The sequence below is a fragment of the Oncorhynchus mykiss genome, chromosome 22 (genome assembly GCF_013265735.2).
Source record: "Oncorhynchus mykiss isolate Arlee chromosome 22, USDA_OmykA_1.1, whole genome shotgun sequence".
Taxonomy (NCBI): Eukaryota; Metazoa; Chordata; class Actinopteri; order Salmoniformes; family Salmonidae; genus Oncorhynchus; species Oncorhynchus mykiss.
In genome coordinates, this window is record NC_048586.1 from 15566311 (window position 1) to 15581056 (window position 14746).

Sequence of the window (14746 nt, forward strand, 5' to 3'; positions counted from 1 at the left end):
TTTGTAGTGCACTACTTTTGACCAGGGCCCATACAGATGTAGGATCTTCATTTGAGCCAGTTTGCTACAACAGGGAAGATGGTGCCATTTGGGACGCAACCTCTGTCTCCGATCTGTCAGTCCTGATTGTTAAGGAAGTTACCATATTCTCCATTCTCCATTTCAGGATACCCACCAGTGCTGCTTCTGCCCGACAATGTGCGGATTCGTTGCTTCAACCTGTCCTCAGAGCAGTATTCAGACTACGTGGACAACATGGAGCACATCCAGGCTCTGGACTACCAGTGGGATCCAGAGGGCATCGGACTCAGTATGACCTTCAGCTCAACTTGTTAACTAGGCAGTTCTCTTGGGCTTATGTGAAGAGCACTTATGGGAGTGATACAGTGACTGGGGAGGTTTTAATTTTTACTCCACTTCATTAGGAACCAAACAGAAGCAAATGGGTCAAAACAGGGAGGGACTACCTGAACTTGTTAAATTAGAAACACCTGTTTGCATTTTCCATTGCAAACATCTTGCTATGATGTGTGCTTATGAATATGACCCTGTTGTGCTTTTAGGTATTGTGTACTGGACAGTTCTGGGCCGAGGCTCTCAGTTTGGCTCTATCAAGCGGGCCTACATGACCACTTTCAATGACAACGGCAATAACCCAGTGAAGGAGTTGGATCTGAACCTGAGATACATTGCCAACCCTGATGGCATCGCTGTGGACTGGATCGGAGGGTACAAGACCTCACTCATTGCTTACTATTTTTGTTTTTTGAAAATACCTTTTGGGTTGAATACAATCTAACATCTTCCTTCTGTTTCTCAGCCACATTTACTGGACAGACGCAGGGACCAATCGAATTGAAGTGGCAAAGTTAGATGGTCGCTACAGGAAGTGGTTGATCCATACTGACCTGGACCAGCCAGCTGCTATTGTTGTCAACCCAGCACTCGGGTACAGAAGTGATCAACTACAGGCTTTCTGTTTGTTCCAAAGAAGAATGTGTGTGTGTGTGTGTGTGTGTGTGTGTGTGTGTGTGTGTGTCAGTGTTCACCATAAGCTAATACACTGGATCCTCTCAGCTATAACAGCAATGTCGAGTGATCGACAGTATATTGCTTTCAAAGTAGTCAAAAACATTAGTTAACAAAGACTGTTTTATGTGTCTGTGCATTCCCTAGACTCATGTACTGGACAGACTGGGGCAGGAGACCCAGGATTGAGTCTGCTTGGATGGACGGACAGCATAGGCAGGTTCTGTTGGATGAGGACCTGGGCTGGCCCACTGGACTGGCTCTGGACTACCTGAATGGAGACAGGATCTACTGGTGTGACTCCAAAGAGAACATCATAGAGTCCATGAAGCCGGACGGCACCGAGAGGAAGATCATCATGTCTGGAGGTCCGAACCCACTGAGACCTTTCTTAGATGTTGCTAACATCGTGATGTTACAGTCTTTGTAATATCTACATTATTAACTCCCTTAAAAGTTACTGATTAAATCAGACCACATGTCCAGGACAAAGTCTCTCTTGTAAAAGAGGTATTCTGACCTCAATGGGACTTCAATAGACTAGGTCTTATGAAACTATGGCTAATTGAGTATGGTCATTTTCTGCTTCAGATATTGGTAATCCCTACAGCCTGGATGTATTTGAGGGCCATGTGTACTGGACAACCAAGGAGCGGGGTGAAGTCTGGAAGACGGATAAGTTTGGGAAGGGGGACAAAGTGAAGGTGCTGACCATCAACCCCTGGCTGACTCAAGTCCGCATCTACCAGGAGCACAGACACAACCGTTCAGGTTAGAGTTTTTCAAGTCTAAACATACACACTGTAGTTTTCTCCTGTCTGGTGAGTGTAAGGTAGTCACTGATCTCTTCCACCTATCAGTACCCAACCCCTGTAAGAACATGTGCAGTCACCTGTGTCTGCTGCGGCCTGGAGGCTACACCTGCACCTGCCCACAAGGCTCCTCCCTGGTCGGCTTCAACCCCAACGAATGTGACGCAGGTATGGTCATTAAATCACATCACCTCCCTGCCATGTTGGCTGCACCATCATTTATCGTTGGAATCATACTCCATGCAGGCATGGCTGCTTTGATATTGTTGTGGTGACATTGTGGTGACGTTGTGGTGACTTTGTGCGTGGCTTTCACTCCTGCAGCCATTGAGGCTCCAGTCTTAATGCCCCTTGCATGCAGATGCATGAACGGAGGGACCTGCTACACTGACGAAGGGGGCCTGCCCAAGTGCAAGTGAGTTCAGCAGCTGGTGTCAGGAAGTAGATTCGTTGTCATATTATTATAACATGTAACACCACAGCCACAAGCCATAGGAGTGTTTCGTTCCAGCAGGAAGAAACATTGTTTTTTTTGTCTTTTATATTCCAGGTGTCCATATGGCTATGCAGGGAGTTACTGTGAGATGGGAAAGTCCAGGGGTGCCCCTGCAGGAACAGGTATATTATAATATGAGATAAGAAGTAGAATATCTATATGATTTCTCCCCAAACAAGTCAGTCCAATATGCCAGTCTTCATAAAAAAAAGTTTCCACTGATCAATGGTTCACAATAGAATACTTATACAACATTGGTCAGAGACAAATTACATAATTTTTCTGGAAACCGTTGCCTCACAACTAGGGCGGCAGGTAGCCTAGTGGTTGGAGCGTTGGACTAATAACTGAAAGGTTGCCAGATCGAATCCCCAAGCTGACAAAGTAAAAATCTGTCGTTCTACCCCTGAACAAGTCAGTTAACCCACTGTTCCTAGGCCGTCATTGAAAATAAGAATTTGTTCTTAACTCACTTGCCTAGTTAGATCAAGGTCAAATTAGATTGTGACCTTGAGACTGGTTAAACACTAAAGGTGTTCTTCTCTCCTGTAAAGTTCTCTTCTATAACCTTTTAACTTCAATTTGGAGAATGTCAGCTAAGTAATAAGTCCACTGTTCTACAGTAGAAAATGGCAAACATGCAGAACATATGTTTCTATTCCTTCTAACTTTTTTAGGTTTGCTTCTTATTGCTACGTGTAGGTTAAGAGGCCCTGGGGTTGTGTTGGCCTGCTTTCTGCTAGTCATCCCTTTGTTGTTTTTCAGATGCAGAATGAAATTAAATGTTCTACATGTAATTTACCAGCAATAAGTGAGAAATTGTTTTAGTTTCGGACTACTGATATGTACATGTTTATCTGGACACTTACAAATGATGAGTAGAAATGTTCTGGAATAAACATTGCTGCTGATATCTCTGTCTTCAGCAGTTGCCATACTTTTAGCAGTGATTATCATCCTCATCACTGGAGCGTTAGCTGTTGGGGTTTTCCTCAACTACAAACGAACTGGCTCCTTAATCCCATCCATGCCCAAACTACCCAGGTAGGATCTCAGCTTTGACCTGATCTCACCCATCTGTGCGTGCCTCTGTTGTGTTGTTTTAAAACCAGAGCTTCAAATGAGAATTGTTACCCTGGAAATTGTAAACTATTTTTCTACCGTCTCTCTTTTCCAGCCTAAGCAGTCTGGTGAAATCGGGTGACACTGGGAACGGGGTGACGTTTCGTTCGGGTGACAATGTCACCATGGATCTGGGACCTCCACCCATCGGGGTTTCATTCATTGACAGGGCCATGCAGTTGGTAAGCACTGGATTGTGTTGGATTAGCATTTAGTGGTGTCACTGTACCTTCAGATTGTACTCTCAGCATTTTAATCCTGTGTTAGGCCTGGGAGACCCCGATTGACTTTGGCCTTTTGGACCTCTGTAAATCTTTCCCTTGTCCATTATTTTAAGCTATGAAAATAAATTGAGAGTCAAACACTATATATATATACACGTGTGTGTGTGTGTGTGTGTGTGTATATATATATATATATATATAATATATATATATATATATATATATATATATATATACACACACAGTATGTATGTATGTGTATACTACCCTAAAGAAGGCACAGTGATGCCGAAACGTTGGTGTTTTACCCAAGAAATTACTGGGAGTTTATTTACATTTTTATTTTATTTCACCTTTATTTAACCAACAATCTATGTACAGTGTGTGCGTACGTAGAAGAGTAGGGAGATATACTGTATACATAGAGCGTGCGACTGTCACGGTCTTCCTCCTCTTCATCTGAAGAGGAGAGACGAATCGGAGGACCAAAAAGGCGGGGTTTGTGTTCATCTTGATATTTAATAAAGAAAACACTGAACACTGAAACACACTATACAAAAACAATAAACAAAATAATGACCGTGACGCTAATGAGAACTGTGCTGACACAAGCAATCAACATAGACAATCACCCACAAAACCTAACACAAAACAGGCTACCTAAATATGGTTCCCAATCAGAGACAATGACTAACACCTGCCTCTGATTGAGAACCATATCAGGCCCAAACACAGAAACAGACAAACTAGACATCCAACATAGAATGCCCACTTAGATCACACCCTGACCAAACAAAACATAGAAACATACAAAGCAAACTATGGTCAGGGTGTGACAGCGACTCTCTTTATTTTTCTAGCTTCCAGTTTATTCTTCATTAGTCAGCACCTCCACTCTAAATAATGTTCTCTGGGGGTGCTCCAGCTCCAGCTTTTTATTACTGTGTTATTAACAACACTAATAGACAGTCAACACATTCCCAGCCAGGGTTCAGTAGTTAATAAGGTAAAGCACAAATTGCAGGGCATTGCGTTCATACTACAAACCTGAAATACATGTAGGTGATAGATAGCAATGTGTCATCTTTGAGGGACATGATGAATAACACTGTCTCTCTTTCAGGATGACAACTTTGCAGTGGAAGCGGGGAGGCAGCCAATCACATTTGAGAACCCTCTGTATGGCACTGCAGCGGCTGGATCGTCTAGTGAGCCTGCTGTCATCCACGCCACACAGGTGCGCAAAGGCAACACTGTTGCATGAACATTCCTAGGGCAGGTTGGGATTGACATCATTGTTAAAGCAGTACCAATTGCTCTGCGCTGTTTTACTCCTAACAGGTGACTGTTACTGTTAGTGGTGAGCAGATAGAGAAGAACCTTGCGAACCCAGCGTACCACACAGATCAGATTGTGTGCACCGTGGACAGTTCCACAGCCAGAGCCAAGCCTGTTCAGGTGACTCTCCCGCCCTGTACTTGTATCATTAGTTAAATGTAAGGGATTATATTGTAATTTACTGCAATTGTGTCCTACATTGACAGGAGTCCAGGTGGAGCTTCTTCAAAAGAAAATTTAAGCCAAGCACAACTTTTGAAAACCCTACCTACTCAGAGGTAAGGCCAATACTGCCACCCAAGCAGCTCCTATTTCTGTTCTACAGAAGAAAATTGCAAACTTGTAGGTTAAGAGACCTTGGGGTTGTTTTGGCCTGTTTTCTGCTAGTCATCCCTTTGTTGTTTTTCAGATGCAGAATGAAAAAGCAGTAGGAAGCAATGAGGACAGTTCCTCCACTGACCCCTCTCCCTTTGCCCCACCCGCCAAACCCTTCAAGAGGGATCGTCCCAGCACCTACTCACCAACTGAGGACACTTTCCGAGACACAGCGAACCTTGTTAAAGAGGACAGCGATGTGTAATCCCGTTTCCCACAGATGGGAATCAAAGACACACTCTCCTTTGCACAGAATCTATTTTTATATGCAGCCTGTGTAAAAAAAAAAAAAAAACGAAGATTGTTTTGAGAAAAGAAATTAGACAAACGTTTCTTTAGCATACAGAAAAGAGGTCTGTCGTGACTATGCCTTCGGATATTTCTGATGCCAATTTTTGTTTCCTGATTTTTTTTTTATTGTGATGTTATATATGTATATCTTTGCACTGAAGCTGCTGATAGAAATGTTATAAATATGTTGTACATTTGTAAATTTGAAGAGTACGATTTTTGTCGATAATATTCTCTGGCTGTTGGAAGTAGATGAACGTATCGATAGTGCTTCATAAACAAAGTAACACATGACAGGTGAAGTGCATTGTGAATGTACAGTAGATATATCGCATTAGGACAATGTTTTGAAAGGATAACTAACTATTTTTACCACTGAACCAAACTGAAGATGTATGCATTTTATCTTGCATGTTTATATACCTCATTTCAGGGAGCAAAACAAACACAAACTGATCCAATTACCTTAGCTATTCTAAATCTCTAGATGCTGTAAAAAGAAAACTATCAAAATTCTGAATGTCTCGAAGAATAGTATGCTAAGCATATTTACATGGTACTTACGTTCAAACTTGTAAAAACAATTCCCTGACTTTTTTTGGCATATATAAATCAAAACTATCATATTTAGGTAAGACTTTTTAATGAATAATGATGGCCTCTTTTTAAAATTAATTTGGAACAATACTTGAATATGCCAATGATTTTAATGTGTGAAGATGTAACATTTTGGACATCTCTAGTGACTCTGGAGCTGGTAAAGTCCAAGAGCATCTGAAGATACGGAATTTGAAGAAATTAGGAATCTGACTGTCATTTTCTAAACATGGATTATACATCCTGTGCTCTTTGATTGTTTTATATTGTGATGAAAATGACAAATAAAGACTGTATCAATGATCATTCTAAATATGCTCAAATGGTTTTCTAGCTAGCAAAGTGGGAGACGAAATTTATGCTGCTGAGACGTGAAATGAATAAATGTTTTTTTTTTTTTTTTTTACAATCTCAATAGTCTGTTTTTCTTACCTTAAACAACATTGTGATTAACACAGTAGTATATATTTTCTTGGCACCTCAGGAACATTTAATTTCAATATTCATGAATTATTCACTACATACACTACCGGACAAAAGTTTTAAAACACTCACTCATTCAAGGGTTTCTCTTTATTTTTTACTATTTTCTACATTGTAGATTAATAGTGAAGACATCAAACACTATGAAATAACACATATGGAATCATGTAGTAACCAAAAGTGTTAAACAAATCAAAATATATTTTATATTTGAGATTCTTCAAATAGCTTGATGACAGCTTTGCACACTCTTGGCATTCTCTCAACCAGCTTCACCTGGAATGCTTTTCCAACAGTCTTGAAGGAGATCCCACATATGCTGAGCACTTGTCTACTGGCTACTTTTCCTTCACTCTGCGGTTCGACTCATCCCGAGCCATCTCAATTGGGTTGAGGTCGGGGGATTGTGGAGACCAGGTCATCTGATGCAGCACTCCATCACACTCCTTCTTGATAAAATAACCCTTACACAGCCTGCAATGTTGGGTCATTGTCCTGTTGAAAAATAAATGATAGTCCCACTAAGCCCAAACCAGATGGGATGGCGTATCGCTGCAGAATGCTGTGGTAGCCTTGCTGGTTATGTGTGCCTTGAATTCAAAATGAATCACAGACAGTGTCACCAGAAAAGCAACCCCACACCATAACACCTCCTCCATGCTAATACAGTGGGGAATACACATGCAGAGATCATCCTTTCACCAACACCGCGTTCTCACAAAGACACAGCGGTTGGATCCAAAAATCTCCAATTTCCATTGCTCGTGTTTCTTGGCCCAAGCAAGTCTCTTCTTCTTATTGCTGTCCTTTAGTGGTGTTTTTTTGCAGCAATTCAACCATGACAGCCTGGTTCACACAGTCTCCTCTGAACAGTTGATGTTGAGATGTGTCTGTTACTTGAACTCTGTGAAGCATTTATTTGGGCTGCATTTTCTGAGGCTGGTAACTCTAATGAACTGATCCTCTGCAGCAGAGGTAACTCTGGGTCTTCCCTTCCTGTGGCCGTCCTCATGAGAGCAAGTTTCATCATAGCGCTTGGTGGTTCTTGAAACTTTCAAAGTTCTTGAAACGTTCTGTATTGACTGACCTTCATGTCTTAAAGTAATGATGGACTGTCGTTTCTCTTTGCTTATTTGAGCTGTTCTTGCCATAATATGGACTTGGTATTTTACCAAATAGAGCTATCTTCTGTATACCCCCCTACCTTGTCACAACACAACTGATTGGCTCAAACGCATTAAGAAGGAAAGAAATTCCACAAATTAACATTTAACAAGGCACACCCGCTAATTGAAAGGCATTCCAGGTGACGACCTCATGAAGCTGGTTGAGAGAATGCCAAGATTGTGCAAAGCTGTCATCAATGTAAAGGCTCGCTATTTGAAGAATCTAAAATATATTTTGATTTTTTTTCAACACTTTTTTGGTTACTGTGTTATTTCATAGTTTTGATGTCTTAACTATTATTCTACAATGTAGAAAATAGTACAAAATAAAGAAAAAATTAATGAGTAGGTGCTAAAACGTTTGACAGATAGTGTACATCATTGAGTATCTATTTTACTGAACAATGCAACATGCAACAATTTCAAAGATATTACTGATTTATAGTTCATACACTACATGACCAAAGGTATGTGGACACCTGCTCGTTGAACAGCTCATTCCAAAATCATGGGCATTAATATGGAGTCGGTCCCCACTTGTCTCGTAATCATTACACACACCTGGTTCCAATCCTCACTCTATCACTGTAGGTATACTCCCTCTGTCATTTGTCTTTGTAGGTCATTGTAAATGTTGCTTGTTGTCCTGAGAGGAATCTCTCCTACTATTTCCTGAGTACTTTATTATTTTGCACTTTGGGTTTCGTTTCGCTTTTAAATATATAGTGCTTTAATAAACTCAGTAGTTCTAAACCTGTGATTGCCTCCTGCCTACTCCTCTCTACACTTCTGACAGAATGACTGTCCCAAGAAAACAGGAAGCATTAGGACATCCCAACATCTCCGTTATAGGAGCGAAGCTCCTATACCACGACTCATGCCTGGACTGCCATGGACGAGGTGCTCCGGACCATACGCCAGGTGCATGCTACACCACCACTTTCCCAGCTCCCCACGGTCGTTCCAGCCACCCCACAACCATCTACATCACCTGGTCCAATCAGCAATGTCCACCTGCCCCTCCCGGAGTGGTTTGACGGCATCCCAGCTCATTGTAGGGGGTTTCTCCTGCAGTGTGACCTCCACCTTGCCCGTCATGCCGGGATGGCCTCCGAGAGGGACAAGGTGGCCTTGGTGAGCTCGGTGCTGACAGGCAGGGTTCTGGAGTGGGCGCACGCCGTCTGGGAGAGGGACGGTCCAGAAATGCAGTCCTATGAGCGCTTCACCCAACTCTCCTGTGCTGTTTGCGACCATCCTACAGAGGACCTGTCTACATCAGGGGTCCAGGACAACGTCTGAGTACGCTCTGGATTTCTGGACAGTGTCTGCGTCCACTGGCTGGAGCGACCATGCCTTGTTGACGGTTTTCCACAGCGGGCTACAGGCGGACGTCCAGACCGAGCTGGCCTGTCTCGATGAGGACCTCACGCTTGACCATTTTAAGCCTGTAATCAAACCCAAAAATGCTGATGCTCCAGATACTCAACTAGTCTAAAGAAGGCCAGTTTTCTAACTTATTTAATCAGAACAACAGTTTTCAGCTGTGATAACATAATTGCAAAAGGGTTTTCTAATGATCAATTACCCTTTTAAAATTATAAACTTGTATAAGCTAACACAAAGTGCCATTGGAACACAGGAGTAATGGTTGCTAATAATGGGCCTCTGTACGCCTATGTAGATAACCCATAAAAAATCAGGCGCTTCCACCTCGTATAGTCATTTACAGCATTAACAATGTCTACACTGTATGTCTGATCAATTTGATGTTATTTTAATGTACAAAAAAAGAAAAATTCCCTTCACTGGAACTAAGGGGCCTAGCCCGAACTATGGAAAACAGCCACAAAACATTATTCCTCCTCTACCAAACTTTACAGTTGGCACTATGCATTGGGGCAGGTAGCATTCTCCTGGCATCCGCCAAACCCAGATTCGTCTATCCGACTGCCAGATAGTGAAGCGTGATTCATCATCCCAGAGAACTTGTTTCCACTGCTCCAGAGTCCAATGGCGGCAAGCTTTACACCACTCCAGCCGATGCTTGTCATTGCGCATGGTGATCTTAGGCTTGTGTGCGGCTGCTCGGCCAAGGAAACACATTTCAAGAAGCTCCCGATGAACAGTGCTGACGTTGCTTCCAGAGGCAATGTTTTGTTCTGTGAGCTTGTGTGGCCTACAACTTTGCAGCTGAGCCGATATTGCTCCTACTTCACAATAACAGCACTTACAGTTGACCGGGGCAGCTCTAGCAGGGCAGAAATTTGATGAATTGACTTGTTGGAAAGGTGGCATCCTATGATAGTGCCACGTTGAATGTCACTGAACTCTTCAGAAAGGCCATTCTACTGCTAATTTTTGTCTATTGAGATTGCATGGCTGTGTGCTCGATTGTATACACCTGTCAGCAACGGGTATGGCTGAAATAGCCAAATCCACAAATTTGAAGGGGTGTCCACATACTTGTGTATATCTATAGTGTAAAATAAATTCACATTTTGGGATTTCATATGACTGGGCAGGGGTGCAGCCATGGGTGGGCCTTGGAGGGTATAGGCCCACCCATTTAGCAGCCAGACTCACACACTGGGGAGCCAGGACCAGACAATTAGAATGTATTTTTCCCAACAAAATGGCTTTATTATTGGAAGAAATACTCCTCAGACTTTTATTGTCCCCAGCACAAGGTGGCCCTGTGTAATGATCATGCTGTTTAATCAGCTTCTTGATATGCCACACCTGTCAGGTGGATGGATTATCTTAGCAATGGAGAAATGCTCACTAACAGGGATGTAAACAAATGTGCGCACAACAAATAGAGAGAAATAAGCTTTTTTTGTGCGTATGGAAAATGTTGGGGATTTATTTCAACCCATGAAACATGGGACCAACACCTTACATGTTGCACTTATATTTGTATTCAGTGCAGTATCAACATCCTTGAAATGCAAATCATGAATAGAAATCAATCTAAAACGCATCATAGATGTGATTGATAAAGGAAAGAGTCCAGTGGCTCATGTGTTTGCCACACCCACTTGGTTTGCATGGCTCTTTCTGTCGTCTTTGGGGACAGGAAGTAGAACAGCGACTGTGAAGTCTGCTATGAACGCAGGGAGGTAGGACAGGGGGATCCAGATGAGCTTAGCATCCCAACCAGGTGAGTAGCGGGTCCGTGGGTGGCGGGCTGTAAGAGCATGCTGCATGCAACTGGTCACCTTGGAGATGTCTGAACTGCACAGGAGACCCATGGAGAAATCCTGAGCTTTTACATCTGTAATAGACCACAGGAAATGGATGAGAATCAGACATGAACGTTTCAGCATTGTAATGACACGACTCAACCATTTAAAAAAAACATACAGTACACAGTATTTACTCACATTCGTCAAAGAATTTGGGTCCATATGAGTGCTTGACCTCCTCGGGGAGACGGTTCCACAGTCTCTGCAGGTCTGCTTCAATGAGGTCCAGCCTGGTCACACCCGTCTTGAAGAAACCAGGCTCAATGATACTCACTTTTACACCAAAATGCTGCATATCCCGCCTGAACATAAGAGCAAGCAGCTTAGTCGTTATCTAGCTAATACACTAAGATGCTTAAATCTATGAATAACTCTGTGGTGCGAATCTACCCTGCACAGCGTCGCACAGTTACAGTTCCGTAATAGAATGCTTGGAAATCAATCCCTAGTTTACTGAGTTCATTATACTGTAAAACAATGCCACAGTACCTAAGGCTGTCAGAGAAGGCCTCCACACCATACTTAGATAGGCAGTAGCCTCCTCCGTTGAGGGCAAGCCTCCCCAGGATACTGGCAACATTGACCACCCTTCCTTGAGCCTTCTTTAAGAGTGGGAGGAACTTCAGGGTCACGTCAATCAGACCGATTAAATTCACATCTAGAACTTTCTTGAAGTCCTCCAACTGCATCCATTCAGTGGGGCCTATAGGTGTGGACCTCCCAGCGTTGTTGATCAGCCCCCAGAGACCTGTGATACAGAGAGGGAAGGAGATTTCCTACAATAACGACATGTGATACAGCATTATCAAGTATTAGAGTACTCTTATATGATGAGAAATGTGGGTAGAAAGAGATACTACAGTTACTCTACAGAACAGTTGCAGTGTAACACACACTCTTTTCTACTACATGTAATCCTAGAGTGATGCCCCCTACTGCAATATGTGTCCTATCAATAGCTAGATGAATTCTGGGAATGTCAAAAGGCAATTAATTAATCTTTAACCAGGGCTGGATATGTGAAGCAAAGGTGTCTTAAATATTCCATTCACTAATCTGCTTGTGGAAAGAGGTAAAGGATGCATGACATGATTGTGGATCTTGCACCAAATATTCCATTCTAAATGGGTTGGGCTCCAGTAAGTCCAGTAGTAATATTTCAAAGCTTGGGATAGCCATAAATCAATATGTTTTAGTGTTTAGTGTTTAAAGCAAGAATATTCCAATTTGGCATCTAATTCAAATCACATAGACCATTTATGTGATTCAGAGTAAACTTGTCTGGTGACTAACAAAAGTTTGTCAATGTTCTCAACACTGTGTCTAGATAATGTTACGGTAGGCTTTCTAGATGTTTCCTCAGCAGCTCGCAAGGTGATAGTGGTTTGAAAATATGCAGATGTATGGGTCAGTTTCAGTTAGTCAAGCACCCCTATCTCATTTTTTATCTCGCCCGGTGCTCGACTCTGACTGGCACCCTATCTACCCCCATGCTGCCTTCCTCACTTACCTCGCTCTCCAACCTCCGCGCGCACAAACTCCACCGCACTCTCGATGCTCGGACTGTCGGTAACATTGAACAGAACTGTCTTCAGTCTGGGAGAGGCCGCAGCCTTCAATTCCGATTCACCTTTCTCCGTGAGACATGCGGCTATTATATGAAACCCCTTTTGGTCAAGCTGCCTTGCCACCAAATTTCCAAATCCGCTATCACAGCCCGTGATAAAGACATGTTTCTGGTCAAAATCTTCAACTTTGAAAGAATCTCTAATAAACCAGGCGATGGCTATGGCTGTAACTGAAATGAGTATGCAGGATAGAGCCAAGTGTGCCTAAAACAGACACGCATAAAATGACATTATTTCTTGCATAATCAATCAAGCAATGTAATAAAGAAAGTCATGTTATAAAGTTATTAAAGATAAGGAACTGTATCAATCTCACCTGAAAAAAATCTAATAGAATATTCTCTTCAGACACCACAGGAAAGACCTGTAGGGAGTCACATTTCAGTTATATAATGGTACCTTTTCAATAACATATTATCATCTTGTCTTTCCTTCAAAACACTTACACCAGAGAAAGCTGAGTCTTCATCCATTCGTATTCCAATTACTCATTCATTTGAAAAGTTGACATGTTTGCCAGTATAATACAAACAGCATAACTATATTGATAAAGAGGAATAGGCTCTAAAGAACCATATTAAATCATATGAGTTTTCAAATTAAGACAATAGCTTCGTGTTTAGAGTAGGCCTACAGTATAATTATTCAGTTTCTTTTCAGATGCAGTTGTTTGTCTGTGTCCTCCATCGCCATACTCCTTGTCTATCTTGCTTACAGAACTGGTACACTCCTGAAGGATTATATTATTAGTTTGCCATAATCACAGCAGTCACCTGGTCATAAGCAAACTTGGCTGCAAGCAGCTCACAGCTTTTCCTTTGACATAGTATACATGTCTGGCAGGTTGAAAGATAATACCTAAAAGCGTATTTCTGGTTTGAGAGAACGTGGCTGAATAGAAAATTCTACAATTCTTCTCAATTCTACAACCCTCTTTTTTCAATAATTATTTCTGATTCCGCAGTTGAAATTAATGGTAACAAGTCACAGGTATATCCAATGAGAGTAAACATTTGATTAGGAAGCTTTTGTTTTTTGATAGGAAGAATTTGCTATAAATCATACAGTAGGCTAAGTCTATTTGGTTTTCTCATCATGACACTATTCTATCATAGCAGTATAATGGCAAACAACTGTAGTAGCGCTTATCTAACCACCAGATGGCCTCCTGGTCTCTCCTAAATGTGCACATAAACACTGTTGTAAAGTAAATAAGGTACAAGTCCACACACTTGTCAACAAGGTTAAAGGTAATTTATTTCTGGCAGTGTTATGTTTATGTAAAAATGTATAATATATACCCACACAATTATATATAAACCTATATTCACAAATGCAATAAGTATGTTGTGTTGAATTCAATTTGTTCACAATTTACCATTAAAAGGGTGGAACATTATTACTGCTTACACTTGCATGGGATTAGGGTTACAAAATTCTCGTTAGTTTCCACAAATTCTAGGATTTCTGAAAAATCCAGGAATTTAGGGACATTTTGCATCCTATACAACATATTCTGTAATGTAAATTATACATTGGACCTACCATGGCTACTTGCAAGTTTGGTGTTTTCTCATCCAGTATATAAAAAAAAAGCAGAATGGAGTTTGTTCCGCAGTCCAACCTACGTGCTTCCCAGTGGCTGCTATAAGACGACTTTACGAGGGGCTACAGAATGGGAGCCGTGTCGAAGGTCTGTGCTGCTTGATTGTGTAATATGTCCCATTGACCTTCAATGGTTTACATGACCATAATAGTCCTGGTAAATGCATCCTCTTTCATCTGATTGCCTCTAGGGCTAGGTCACTCATGTTTTTCTTTTGAAGGTGCACTCCATTCTGCAAAGTCACACAGTATCATTGAGCAGAGCAGTGTAAGTGGGACGTTGTTCAAGACCAATGAATGAGAAGAAGGGAGCCAGAGCAGGTAAAGTAGATGCA

General features: G+C 41.9%; 2 protein-coding genes across 6 annotated transcripts in view; one reads left to right on the plus strand and one right to left on the minus strand.

The window, feature by feature from the left end:
* Positions 1-6597, plus strand: part of lrp2a (low density lipoprotein receptor-related protein 2a) — a 69848-nt gene extending 63251 nt beyond the window's left edge. For 4 of the 5 annotated variants that reach the window (XM_036958840.1, XM_036958843.1, XM_036958842.1 and 1 more), the window contains 14 exons: positions 167-310; positions 564-729; positions 821-949; positions 1177-1397; positions 1621-1800; positions 1890-2009; positions 2166-2256; positions 2392-2459; positions 3264-3381; positions 3515-3641; positions 4807-4920; positions 5025-5141; positions 5228-5299; positions 5431-6597. In XM_036958840.1, the coding sequence (XP_036814735.1) occupies positions 167-310; positions 564-729; positions 821-949; positions 1177-1397; positions 1621-1800; positions 1890-2009; positions 2166-2256; positions 2392-2459; positions 3264-3381; positions 3515-3641; positions 4807-4920; positions 5025-5141; positions 5228-5299; positions 5431-5601 (1838 nt within the window). In that variant the 3' untranslated portion in view covers positions 5602-6597. The remainder of the gene's footprint in view (positions 1-166; positions 311-563; positions 730-820; positions 950-1176; positions 1398-1620; positions 1801-1889; positions 2010-2165; positions 2257-2391; positions 2460-3263; positions 3382-3514; positions 3642-4806; positions 4921-5024; positions 5142-5227; positions 5300-5430) is intronic. The other variant, XM_036958841.1, reaches the window with a different exon arrangement.
* Positions 6598-10760: 4163 nt separating this feature from the next.
* On the minus strand, positions 10761-14649 carry rdh1 (retinol dehydrogenase 1). The gene is made up of 6 exons (XM_021579073.2): positions 14352-14649; positions 13123-13170; positions 12689-13010; positions 11668-11926; positions 11317-11480; positions 10761-11207 (listed from the first exon to the last, which is right to left on the minus strand). Exons 1-6 carry the CDS (start codon positions 14352-14354, stop codon positions 10951-10953), a joined length of 1053 nt encoding a protein of 350 aa, XP_021434748.1. The 5' UTR covers positions 14355-14649; the 3' UTR covers positions 10761-10950.
* Between the last annotated feature and the right edge of the window lie 97 nt (positions 14650-14746).